The sequence below is a fragment of the Podarcis gaigeae genome, assembly GCF_964106915.1.
Source record: "Podarcis gaigeae genome assembly, chromosome: 6".
Classification (NCBI taxonomy): domain Eukaryota; kingdom Metazoa; phylum Chordata; class Lepidosauria; order Squamata; family Lacertidae; genus Podarcis; species Podarcis gaigeae.
Window position 1 is genome coordinate 98651217 of NC_139682.1, and position 13344 is coordinate 98664560.

General features: G+C 49.8%; 1 protein-coding gene across 13 annotated transcripts in view; it reads left to right on the forward strand.

The window, feature by feature from the left end:
* Nucleotides 1–13344, forward strand: part of PDE4DIP (phosphodiesterase 4D interacting protein) — a 105473-nt gene that overhangs the window by 83491 nt on the left and 8638 nt on the right. For 8 of the 13 annotated variants that reach the window (XM_083743717.1, XM_083743723.1, XM_083743724.1 and 5 more), the window contains 11 exons: nucleotides 640–1012; nucleotides 1430–1610; nucleotides 2329–2445; nucleotides 3968–4415; nucleotides 5115–5350; nucleotides 6582–6633; nucleotides 7356–7594; nucleotides 8816–8950; nucleotides 10498–10686; nucleotides 11904–12194; nucleotides 13071–13202. In XM_083743717.1, coding sequence (XP_083599843.1) covers nucleotides 640–1012; nucleotides 1430–1610; nucleotides 2329–2445; nucleotides 3968–4415; nucleotides 5115–5350; nucleotides 6582–6633; nucleotides 7356–7594; nucleotides 8816–8950; nucleotides 10498–10686; nucleotides 11904–12194; nucleotides 13071–13202 — 2393 coding nt within the window. The remainder of the gene's footprint in view (nucleotides 1–639; nucleotides 1013–1429; nucleotides 1611–2328; nucleotides 2446–3967; nucleotides 4416–5114; nucleotides 5351–6581; nucleotides 6634–7355; nucleotides 7595–8815; nucleotides 8951–10497; nucleotides 10687–11903; nucleotides 12195–13070; nucleotides 13203–13344) is intronic. The other 5 variants (XM_083743719.1, XM_083743720.1, XM_083743721.1 and 2 more) reach the window with 2 other exon arrangements.

The window sequence follows — 13344 nt, forward strand, 5'->3', positions numbered from 1 at the left end:
GAATAGGCCTTTGGCAGGTCCCAGTTGCACAATGGCTAGTGATGGGCCAGAGGAAGAGCTTGTAGTTGCAGGCTGGATCTCTAGCAGAACGCGCAGAGGCCTTCCAGCCAGCTCCCAAGACATGCTTCTAGTGCAAAATTGTGCAAGGACGAATGCCTCCTACCCTGAGGTCCTCTGAGGTCAAAACTCCTTTACGCAGGCCGTGAGAAAGACTCTTCATTCTTTCAGCCTGAGACATAAGCAGTGAGGATGACAAACGCATCCTCAGCTTGTAAAATGTTGTTTTCCAACCACCTTCCCCCCCCCCCCCTTGAATATGCTAAACAAAGGGAATGATCCTAATGCTGGTGGAGTCTCAAACACTTCCTGGGCCAGTGCTGGGAGGAAAGGTTCAACACCTGGCTAGTCCAGGAGCAATGCCTGGTGCAAGCGGGATAATCCGGGATGGCCCAGGTAGTGCTCTGCAGGTGTTGCTGGGCCACATCTCCTGCAGCCCCCAGCCACGGACCATCCTGTGTGAGGCTGATGAAGAACAAGAGTGGACCAACAACACCTGGAGGGACACCACGTTGGCTGCCCCAGACTTGCCAGTTACCAGTAGTGCTTAATCTCTGGGTACTGGTTCCTATGTCTCTACAGGAAGGCCCTGCTGAGTCTGTGTGTCGAAAATGCAGAGCTCAAGGAGCAAGTTGGAGAAGCAATGTTATCCGAGGGTTGGGAGAATGAGGATGAAAAGGAAGAGCAAGAGGACCTGAAGTTGGAAGTCAGGAAGCTGCAGGAGAAGCTGCATTCTTCGGAGATGGTGATTGGCCTCCTGAAAGAACAGCTGACTCTGAGCAGCCAAGCAGGTGGAAGCATCTTCCAGCAGCAGGTCGCTACTGGTGTGACCCAGGAGTCTGAGCAGCTGCAACTGGCCTTGCAAGGCAGCCTCAAGGGGGCTCCCCATGACAGTGCCCCACAGCAGCACTGCCCCTGTCCCCAGAGTGTGGACACCAGCCTAAAAGAGACTCAGGTAACTCTGGACTACCTCAGAGCTGGGGAAGATTTGCCTAGGCTAGCAGCAGCTGCCATTTCTACTCATGGCTCTCTGGTCTCCTGCGCAGAACAAATTTTAAAAGGCTATTAACTTCCATAATGATGTTGGGCAACGGCAGGATTTACTGTTCCAAACTGTTCTTTGCAGTACTAACTTAATGCGCTTTGCAGTAAGCTTTAGCATCTGTTTAAGTGGGTAATACATGTAGTCCTTTTGCGAAATGTGTCTCACCAGGTTGGTGCAAGTCAAGTGCAGATCAAGGTAGAATAAAAGACTGGGTGTGGGCAGTGTAACCTACGAGGGATATTTCATGAGTCAGTTTAAAGTCTGCCCTGAAGACTCACATGTCTTTTCTGCTGTTGACTGATACAACCCCTCATTTCTTCTCCAAAGGTGTGGGAAGTCAGACTGGGAAGCAACTCCTGGCAGCAGCTCAGGCAGCCAGTCCATCTTCTCCCCTCAGAGCTGCCTCAGTGCAAAAAACAATGTCACAGGCTGCGGGGCAAACTCCTGGTTTCAGAGGCCACTGTCCTGGCTCAGGTGGCACAGCTGGAGCAGTACCGGGCCCTGCTCAGTGAGTACGGTTGCACCAGATGTGTGGACACGGATGAGGGACACTTAAATCCTAAGGAACAAAAAAAGATGCTGGTTGATTGTCTGCAGAGAGTTCATTGTGACCTTTTGCTGTCTTATTTCCTGTCCTGATACAACACAAACTGTGGAGGAAGAGCCGAAATGCCCAAAGAAGGATTCCCTGTTGAGCATGAAGTAGCCTTACAGGGGCGGGGGGAGGAATGGGCATGCCAGCATTAAAAAGGAAGGAAATGTAAGCAGCTCCAATTCCCCCCATTTTGGGTGTTGGTTCCATTGGTTTTTAAAGCAAAATCACGTCATTCTTACACAATAAATATATTTTAGCTAGAACAATCAACAGTTCACTTCAGTGAATTTCAGCTTGTATGTAGACTTCAGTGGCTGAGTTATCTTCCATTTTGGAAGTGGAGATTTTGGTCCTGGGAGCACAGTGCTTCCTCTCAAGGGATGCAGCCATTTAACCCAGAATCACACCATTGGCGTGCAAAGGCTGCAGGGAAGAAAGGGACTCTCTGTTTCGTGGGGGCTCTGCAACTGCGGTTCTCTTCCTCAGTCTTTCCCTCGGGATTATGTTCCCATAAAGGGGGGGGGCAGAGAGGTTGTGTCCTGGAATTTGCAGAGGTGCCCAAGGCTCTCTCGTAGCCTTTGCCCTTCAGCCAAAGGCAAGAGGCTAGTATTTTTGGCTTTCTTTGTAACAGGTGAACCCACAGTGCAGCAGGACACCAAGCGGATACAAGTGGATCTCCAGGACCTGGGCTATGAGACCTGCGGGAAAAGTGAAAACGAGGCTGACCGAGAAGAGGCAACCAGTCCTGGTAACATGGAAGCCCCCCCCCCCCAGGCTGGCTGTTGCTGCCCCCAAGGCCTTTTTGGAGTTCCAGCTGAGCTCTTGCCCCACAAGTGAAGCAAAGGCCTCCGATGCCAGAGTGATTCTAAAAGTGGGATATATCTAGGGCAGAGGTTTTCTGAGTCCCCGGCTCCCTCAAGCAATTGCATTCTTTCTTTCTGCAGCTCCCCTGTGGGGCTCAGCAGCCCAGTTATGTCCCCCCTTGTCTGCCGAGCTGGCAGCCTCTCACCCTTTTTTGAACACCTTCTCTCATGGAGGGTTTCCCCAGCCTCCTCCCCTTTCCTTGGGTGTCCTCTGAGCAGCCTCTGCCACCGCCCCGGTCTCTGAGCCGCCCCCCTGCCCAAACGAGAGGTGCTTCCTCACACTGCCTGGGAAGACGGTGGCCCCTTGCTCACCTTGGGAGGCAGCAGAGGCAGCAGCAGGCGCTGCAGGGCCTGCATGGTGGAAAGGCTCCCCTTCGGCACCAGGCACTCACCTCCCAGGCAAGCCTGGCACACAGCAAGCACCAGGAAGGCCAGGGCAGCGCCTGCCTGCCTGCCTGCCTGCCTGCCCAGCCTCCCACTTGTCTGCCCATTTCCAACAGCAAGGGTTAGTGGACTGACTGGCTGGCTGGCTGGGCTCCCTCACCCCCTTGCTGGCTTACTCCAGTGCTGCCTCAGTTCCTGGCAACCAGCACCCCCTGGCCAGCCCCAGAGGCACCATTCACCTACGGAGCTGGCAACCAGGGCTGCTGCCACAAACAGCTGTGCCAGCCTTTGGGGGGCAGAGACGCAAGAGAGGCTCAGAGGAGGGAGGGAAGGAAAGAGGGACAGAGGCCAGGGTGCCATAGCAAACTGATTGAAAACCACTGGTCTAAGGACTATTTCATATGTTCATTGTGTTATTTTTAGCCATACATCTAAAAAATTGTAAATGCAGCCCATGAGCTCTCAATCCACAGTGTGGTCCAGGAACAGCTGCCAGGAAGTTGGGATTTGCAGCAACTCCATACTGAGTGAATGTTTGGTGGAAAGGACCCTAATGCACAGGTGGAAACCCTTTTCGGACTGGTGGACCAGATCCTCATCTCCCTCCACCCTGTGCGCTAATCTTGACTACCTGTGAATCATCTGACATTATTTTAATGTCAGGTGACTGATAGGTGAGCTCCTAGGGGTGCAAGAAGGGGGTCTGCTTCACCAGCAGGACTGAACCCCATCAGCTGATGTAACACGTATCATGCCATACAAAAAAAGAGAGAAATATATTTTGAAGCTGCCAAGAAAAGGTATTTGCAGCCCCAAATACCTTTGTCAGGGGCTCATTTCCTGGTTTCTTAATGAACCAATCTCAAAGTCTGTTGGAACAAAATCTTAAAATCCCAATTATGTCAGCTGGTGGGCATGGCTTGGGGGAAATGGCCTTGTGGGCCAACTTGCACCCCCTGGCAGGGCAATATTGGTCGTCCCCTCCCCCCGCCCTAATATCTCACCTTTCAGTTGTTTCCCCAGAATGTGAAGAACATGATATGTTCCATGAGGAGTTGAAGCCTAGGAAGAACATGCTGGGCTGCCCTCCCAGCCCATGTGACGATGCTGCCATTCTCCGCCAGCAAGTGCGGGACCTCCAGCTACAGCTGCAGAGCTCGCACAGAGTCATCCAGAACCTGCAGAGTCGTGTGCGCTCCATATCTGCCACGAGTGACTATGGCTCTGGGGGCGAGCGCCCACTCCAGCAGAAACCAGGCTATGCCCTGGGCAGCTCCCCCTCGCACAGCATGACGGAAGAAGATGAAGGCTGGTACTCAGACAGCCTGGGCTCCTTCTGCCCCGCCAGCCTCCAGCCCAGCCGAGACCTGGCCAGGCTCTTCCAGAGGGTGTCCCTGCTGGAGGCTCATCTGGGAGAGAGCAAGCCCAAGTGGCTGCTGGCCGAGGAGCTGAAGCCTGCAGCATCTATGGGGTAGGACTGAGGCAGAGTTCCAGGGGGCAGGGGGGACTGATCTGCTGGGCCTGGGAGAGACGGACCTTCCCAAGGCAGCCCCCCAGTGCCTCCTTGCTCCTCTTTTGCCAGGGGGTGGAGCCCATTAAAAGGCTCTGTAGATACACTTGGTCTTTTGGATATCCTCTGGTATATTCAATATACGAGCCGTTTCCGCATGGCAGAATATTCAAACAACATTATATTATTATAATTACTAGTACTATTATTATTATTATTATTATTATTATTATCATCAACATTATTCAAATTTTTATACACCACTTCATTTGCAGATCCCAGGGCCATTCACAAGATAAAATTACAAGATAAAAGCACATAATATAAACAGGAACAAAAAACCCCATAAAACGCTAAGGCCTTCTTCCCCTCCCACAAGACATGGAAACGGGTGTCGGATGTTAATCAGCCCAAGGCCTGGTTGGAGAGGAGCGTTCTCACCTGGCACCTAAAGGTGTATAACCTCCCTGAGGAGAGCACTGACCTTGTGAAATTATTTGGCAAAGTCAAGCAAGAGTTGTGGATCCGTTCCAAGGTGTCTTTTTCCCCACGGCATCCCCCGAAAGGCCAGTGCCTTTCTTTCTCACTGGGGGCTGAGTGTTCCTCCATCACTTGGTGAGGCGGGAGCCTTGCCTCTCACGGTCCTCTCTTCTCCTGCAGGAAATACAATTCGTTGGTCCAGGCTCAGGCTCGGGAGCTCTCCCATTTGCGCCAGGTGATTCGGGAGGGACGAGGGGTGTGTCACCTGCTGAAGCAACACTTCCAGGACACCATCAAGTCCTTTGAGGAGCTCCTGAGAGGCACCGACTTTGATTACTTCTTGGGCCAAAGCTTCCGTGAACAGCTGGCACAAGGGAGTCAGTGGGCAGAGCGGCTGGCCAGCAAACTGAACAGAAGTGAGTTTCATCGGCTCTCACAGACTTTGAGTTTGAGGGCTTGTAGGGGTGCAGATAGGGACCCTGGCACCCGCTTGAGAGCTACTGGAACTGAGTTCCGGCAAGTTCCAGCTGCAAAAAAAGCCCTGCCAGTGGGGAAGTACAAGCTCAGCTTCCTTCCAAGCCAAGGCTTGACCTGGGATAGAGGTGTTAACATGACAAAAGGGCTTGAAGGCCCATCTTGGGCCTGGGAGACGGAGGTTGCCATGGGGATGGGGGATGTTTGAGATGTCATGAAAAGAGCAGGGTGTACTGAGAAGAAGAAGAAGGGGAGAATAGACAGAGATCCATCTTTGGGAGGCTGGATGCAGAGCTGGCTGAAAGACATGCCTTGAACTCCAGTGCTGCACTGCTGTGGGGATCAAGTCCCTCTTAAACTGACCAAGCTATGACAGTCTCCGCTGTGTCTTCAATCCTCCAAAGGAACACAAACCCTGGGTGAGCACCTGGAACTCCTGGGAATCTTGCAACCACTCAGCAGAGAGTGGGAGTGGTGCCCAACTTCTGTAACACTACTTAACTATCTGCTGTGGGCATTCCTTTGACTGGGAGCATTTGCAATTTGAGTGAGTTAGAGTGGAATGTTCACTTACAGTTTCTGGAGTTCAAAGGCTTTATTCATGCAGAAACTATTTACAGGACAAGTGGACAAAGAGAACATAGCAGACATTTTGTCTCAACAAGTTGGGAGAGAGAACAGACTAAAGTGGTTCAGCTTTTGCAGGTGGAGTTAACTTAGACCCATGAGTGTTGGCTTGATCACTAGACAAACAGTTCCCTCATGTGGTTTAAAGTAATATGTTCATTAGCTATAAGCTCAAGAGAAGGAAATGTTTTTGCTTCTCTCCAACAAGCAGTTATTCCTACCATACAGCTTGAGTGCTAAGGCCCAGAGACAGTGTGTTCATGCTTTGTTGAATCTTTGACTGAGACAGGTTTTACAATTAGGCTTTCCTAACATTGTCTGTGAAAAAGTCTGAAAACCATATAGGTAAGGTTTTTAAGAAGCTTTTTTTTTTTAAGGGCAGGGTCTTGTTGGAGATTTTGGCGTGACATTAGTTTTTCTCAGTATGGAACCCACATTTTCCTCATGACTTCCTGTTTTGTCCCCTATTAGAGAGAGGGAGAGGGAGAAAAATTAGGGGGACTGCAAAATCATGGACTAACCCTGTTCATCTGAATTCTGTTTCAGGGAATGACCTAAAAATGGAAGACAAATCTAGTCATGAACTGCTTACTCTGAGGTAACTGTAGTAGATTCCTAGCTGCAGGCTTATTTTGACATTACTTACTCCAAATTTGGTACGACTACGCATCCGTTTTACTGCACATCTTATGTATGGTAAATTTTTGCCACTTGGCAGAGTGATACAGCTCTTCACTTAGTCAATGGACTTCTGTATCCAGTTTCTGTCCTCCCTATGGGCATAACTACCCCTCTGCTACCTTTTTACTTTAAAAGTGTGTGTCACTCCCTCGCTTGGGTCATGCCACATTACAATGCTTTTAATAAAGACATCCTGCTTTACTAGCCTCTGGAGACTCCAGGCTGAACCCCAGTATTGAACCCCAGTATTTCCATAACAATTTGGTGTTAGAAGTGGGATGCCTGGTCCTCTAGCTCAGGGCTGGGACACCTCATACAACAACTGGTGGCCCTTAGCAGTGTGGGATCCTTTGTAGCCAACGCATGTCCTGTCCTGTAATAAGTTATCTCCAAGGGAGAATTTGTGCCACAAGTAGACTTTGTGAGTTTGCTGGTTGGCACAGAGGACAAGAAAGAGATTGGCATGATGTTAAGGTGACAAGAAGACACCTTTAACATTTGTGTGAAACAATTTCACCTGCTCAGATTCCTTGTTCTGCACAGCCACTAAAAGGGCAGAGAGCCCTGCCCCCCCCAGGTGATGTGTCTTCTTTGGGGAGGTGGGAAGTCTCTCTGTGGAAATACTTTGTCCCTCCCCAGACTGAGCAAGGAGCTCCAGGAGAAGGAGCAAACCATCCAGAGCCTCCGGGCGAAGCTCCACCTGCGCTCAGTGACCCCTTCCAGCAGCCGCACCATCTCTGAATCGCCCCGTTCTGGCAGCAGCACTTCCTTTCTCTCAGACGGCCTGGACGGCTGCTCTGACATGGATGAGGGCAGCGAGCGTGTTTTCTGCCAGGAGGACTCTAGTGAAAACCAGCCCCACAGCCTCCGAAACAAAGGTATAGTCTGAAAGACCTGCCAGAGGAATGCTCTCTCTCCAGGACTGCTGAGTAGCATAAATTGTGCCAGGCGCAGAGACCTCCAAGGACAACACAGCAGGGAACCTGGAACGGAGACTGGATCCTAGTTGCTCCAGTTCTACACGAAGGTGCAAGGGGAAGAGAACAGACCAGGCCTGTCCAGTAGTCCCTTCTCTCCCAAGACAGCCTCTCTAAGGCTCTTGCTCACACTTGGAAAAGCTCCATTGCAGACTTTCTCCACAGGGTGGGAGCTGCTCCTAGGGGGCTTCCATGCATAGATATATGTACAGTCTTGCTAAAAACTTTGCGTGGAAAGTCAAAACTAAACCCACAGTGGGGTTCATGTGTCAGAGATTGCAAAAGGTTGCCAAACCGTTTGGAATGAAGGGCTTGTGAGAGGTGAACAAGTAGATATCCACACAATGGGATTGCTTGCTTTTATAAAGGAATAACACCCGAATTACAGGTATGGTGGGGTGCAGGATGGAGAGCATTGTAGAAAAGGACTGAATACATGCCTCCTGTTAGTAACAGGAGAAGAGAAAACATATTCAGAACAAGGCACAAGATTTAGGTTGAACCACAGACAATCCATGTTACATAATGCTAAGTCTGGTGAACGTTGTTTTGTTCAGACATTTCCAAGTTCCCAAGGAATTCACAAAACCAAAGAGACACACACCGCACGAGTCTAAAAGCAATTTAGATTTGCAAGTGAGATATTCTGAATGTGTGTATCCACTCCTCCGCCAGTTATTCAGCTGGTGTAAGGTTAGAAGAAGGCTCAGATCACCAAACTCCCTGGTCCTCACGGGGCACCCAAGGGCTTGGGAGGTCTGCACCATTGCTGTGTATATGGGAACATGCCTTGGTTGCATTTGAATACCATTCCTGAAGGTGGGAGGCAGATCATACCTGCAGTTCAGATGCTTGCTATACTTTTAATGCAATGGTTGTACGACTGCTTTTATTTTGTCTCTTCTCACTTAATATGAGCCACTTTGAGAGCACCATGTTTTCTTAATGTGTAGGGTATAAATTTAGCCAACAAACAAACAAATTATTATCACTGTCCACATTTCCTCTCACTCTTGTCTCGTCCATTGTCATATGATCAGGGCTCCTTTGCCCCCAGAGTTTAGCCATGATACTCTCCACATGCAAAAGCATTTCCCATCCTCTCTTTGTGGCTTCTTTTAGACTGTTATTCAAGCAAATCTTCTGTGCAACCATCTCCCCCACCTGCTGCAGCCACATCTCCTGCTGCTCCAGCGGAGCCCATCCCAAGGAACCTTCTTCTATCTCCTTCGCAAGCCACCCAGCAGCCTTGCAGAGGTATGGTGGACCACATAAAGCAGAGTGGAATGGTGGGCAAATTGTCAGCATGTGTGGACCTTTAGTTATAACTTAATTGATGTTATGAAGATCAACATGCAACATAGACATGTTAGGAGCAAAGGAGGATACAGTAAAGAATATTCAGGGATCTTAATTGTCAAGGGGCTAAAGCATCTCATTCACCTCCTCCCCTTGGGGCTGCTTATGACCCAGGCGTTTCCAGCTCAAGCCTCACTGCCTTTAGATGTGTCATAATATTGAAGACAAAATGTAGCCACAACCTTTTCCCTGCATCTTCAACTTGTGGGGGGAACTCCCATGGAAGAGAATGATTTCCAGATGGCTTGAATTCCTATACTGCTTATTTTTAGAACTTAACTCTTGACATCATCAAAAACAGCTTTCCCTCAGCTGGGCTGCCTGCCACCCTGCACCTTTTTTCTGAATCAGTCCTTTGGTGAGGAGGGAGAATATTTCCAGTTTCACCACATCTTTGTAAATGTTTATTTTTCTTCCCAACAAATATTATTTTATAAAGGTGTTTCATTGGGGGTGTAGCCCAGTCAAAATTTCCTGGGAACCAGCAGAGAGCCAATGTCATGACTTCAGAACAGGCACAATATGGCTGCATCTAGGAAAACCGCTCAGAATCCTAATAGCAGAATTCTGCGCTAGTTGCCATTTTCAAACTGTCTTCAAGTGCCCCATGCATAACACATAACATACAGAAGGTAAAGGTAAAGGACCCCTGATAGTTAAGTCCAGTCGCAAATGACTCTGGGGTTGTGGCGCTCATCTCGCTTGACTGGCCAAGGGAGCCAACGTTTGTCCGCAGACAGTTTTTCTGGGTCATGTGGCCAGCATGAGTAAGCCACTTCTAGCGAAACCAGAGCAGCACACAGAAATGCCATTTACCTTCCCGCTGGAGCGGTACCTATTTATCTACTTGCACTTCGTGCTTTCAAACTGCTAGGTTGGCAGGAGCTGGGACCAAGCAACGAGAGCTCACCCCGTTGCAGGGATTCGAACTGCCGACCTTCCAATCGGCAATCAGTGGTTTAGACCACAGCACCACCTGCGTCCCTGACCCAGAGGTTATCAGAGCATAAATAATCACAATCATGCTGTGTCTCGCCTGGAAAGCCCACAGCTGACCAACCAGATGGAGCTGGTAAGAAGGACCCTTAGCCACCAAAGCCACAAGGTCAAGTGGGGATGGATAGATCAGCGTATGTCCATCCTGTGCACAAAAACTACTCTGCCTCATCCCATTTATGGACAGATCATTTTAGGGAAAGTTCTAAACTATCCACATAGCTGGGGTGGGGGAGATGCTCTTTTGTGGAATCAGTCATTCTCGCTGAGCAGACTTCTTGAGCACTCGCTGAAGAGGCGATATTGTGTCCTCCAAGCTGCAGCCAGCATCTTTGGAGAAGAGCCGACTTGGCTCATATGTTTGTCTGTCACCTCACCCTCTTAACCTTCTCTCTCTCTCTCTCTCTCTCTCTCTCTCTCTCTCTCTCTCTCTCTTATTCTGTGCCTAGGGTTCCATCCAGACTCTTTGTCCAAGCCAGCTGGTTTGGTTTCATTTGCCTCCAGGCCCTGCTCCTTCCTGCCTTTGGGGCCTTCTCCTCCAGCCCCTGCTCCACTCCTTGGCTGCTGCAGGGCGCCAGTTTTCTCCCTGGCTGAGGCACAGCAGGAGCTGCAGATGCTGCAGAATCAGCTGGGAGAAAGTGAGCACTTGGCCTCCCTCTCCAACCTCCCACATGGCTTGCATGGCTTGGTGAACAACCATCTTTGCATGGCCTGACTTCACCTCTTAGAGCAGGGAAACTAACCACCTCCTAGGATAGCGGAGGCCATTGCAGACCAACGTTTGTATGTTCATTTGGGGCTGGTATTTTGAGGGTTCCAGAAAGGCAATGGACACTGACACTGTAGGACGGACTGTGCTCACTGCCGAGAGCAGGGTTGAAGGGGAAATTACGGTAGATTCAGTTTGCATTTAAAGGTGAAGCCACTTAATTCACACTTCTCAAACAATATGAGAACCAAATACAGTCATCCTTCAACATCTTTGCTTCCCTCAGCCAACCTTTATTTCTGGGCCACAGTGAGGAACAGAGATGCCACATCATCACACAATAGATCCCCAATTAGGATCTTCTCCCTCTGTGTGTATTTTAAATCAATCTTTAATCTCAGAGGATCCAGATCAGACCGGGAATTTTAACAGGTAATCCTCCCCACCCCACCCCCTGCACCATATTCCAAATTAGAACAATTCTTTCCATCCCACCCCCCCAGCTTCTGGAAGGATTTTAATCAGGAGAACATTGAGGAGAAAGGGGTCTTCCCCCTTCCCTGATCCCCAGTGTGAGTTGAGCACCCATAGCTCCCTCCCTTTCTATCTCTCTCTGTGTGTATCTATATCTCCCACAGGAGATTCTGATTACAGATCTCCCATGTTACATCTAGTGTGGTTTGAGTTGCCTTGCTTTCTGAGTCTTTCTTATTGTTGGCAACTTGACAGCTAAAAGGACTTGCGGACCATATCAAGAAACAATGTGTTGTTGTTATTTATTGCACTTACTAGCTGTCATGTTGTTTTATTTCACTCTGCATTGCATCTGCTTTTCTTTGCCCTTAAACACTGTTGTAGCCTAGAAAACCCAGACTGGTTTCATAGACAGCAGGATTTTTCCTGAATACTAACAAATCGTCCACCAGCAAGAAGCAGGTGCCTACTTTTTCTCTCTAGAATTGCACCCAATGTTTTCAGATCCTAAATACCTGGACACGTGCTGTAGGGAGAAAGTGGGGAAGTTGGCTGAATGGAGTAGACAGCCGCAGCAGTCCCCACTCCCATGGAAAGCTTGCAGGGTCACATAAAAGTGAGCATGGTGTCCTGCCCTCCTCTTTCTGACTTTCTGCTGTCCCTTCTGCCTAGGTGTGCAGCTGCCAGCTCTACCTCCTGTGAAGTCAGGGTCACCGGCTGGCTGCCTTTCCACGGGCTTCCCTGCTGTCTCTTCCAAGCCCTGCCTCCAGGCCTGCTCTCATGTGGACCAGTTGCTTCCCATGCAAAACTCTGCTGAATGGAACAGGAAATCTGAGGGGTGGGTGGGGGAGAGCAACCCCCCCTGTTGTATGCACCTGAACTTCAGAGAGCCACAGGAGAGATGTGTCTCTGGAATCCTGCCATCATGTTCTTTAGCAACACTTTCTAGCCAGAAGCTCTCAGGTAAACCCTGCGGTCCTGTCCTCTTCATTGCTTGAGTCATGAGAACCAGCCTTACCAGCCTTCTTTGATTGCATGGTTCCAGTGTAAGAAACCACTGAGTATTCCTTGGATCATGAGTGACATCCTGCTCTGGATCAATGGGCATTTCCGGGCCTAGGTCTGGTGAGATTCACCAGCACCTCTTACTATTACTGGTATTACGCAGGTGGTGCTGTGGTCTAAACCACTGAGCCTCTTGGGCTTGCAAATCAGAAGTTCAGCGGTTCGAATCCCCATGACGGGGTGAGCTCCTGTTGCTCTGTCCTAGCTCCTGCCAACCTAGCAATTCAAAAGCATGCCAGTGCAAGTAGATAAATAGGTACATGACCCAGAAAGCTGTCTGTGGACAAACACCGGCTCCCTTGGCCTGAAAGCGAGATGAGCGCTGCACCCCATAGTCACCTTTGCCTGGACTTAACCATCCAGGGGTCATTTACCTTTTAAAGGTAAAGGTAAAGGTACCCCTGCCCGTACGGGCCAGTCTTGACAGACTCTGGGGTTGTGCGCCCATCTCACTTAAGAGGCCAGGGGCCAGCGCTGTCCGGAGACACTTCCGGGTCACGTGGCCAGCGTGACAAAGCTGCATCTGGCGAGCCAGAGCCGCACACGGAAACGCATTTACCTTTTACCTTTGCCTTAATATTGCTCTTGTAGAACAGGATGTGTGGTTCCACCTTTTCATGCCAGGTTATAAATTTGAGGATGATAGTAGCTTGCACAGGTCAGGTCTCCTTCCTATGCCAGGAAATTCCCAGAGCTTCAGAATTACTTTCGGCACATCCTACCTTGGCTCTCATCTCTCTTGCATCTGTGCCCTTCCTTGCTGCTTGAGCACAGCTGGTGGTCTGCTGGATGAACACCTTTCTGAGATCCAGATTCTCCGCCAGCGCCTAGAAGAGTCCATCTCTGCCAATGATCACCTGCGGGAGCAACTGGAAAAAGGCCTGTCCCTGGTGCCAAAAAGTCATGGTAAGAGGAAAGGCATCCTCACCCTCTCCTCAGGGAGAGATCTGTCACAGATGGCACTCAACCCCAAAGTGCTCTGTTGGTGTCTAGATATCACACCCGTCACTCACACCCTCAGCTGGGATCCAGAGGAAGCAATAAAATT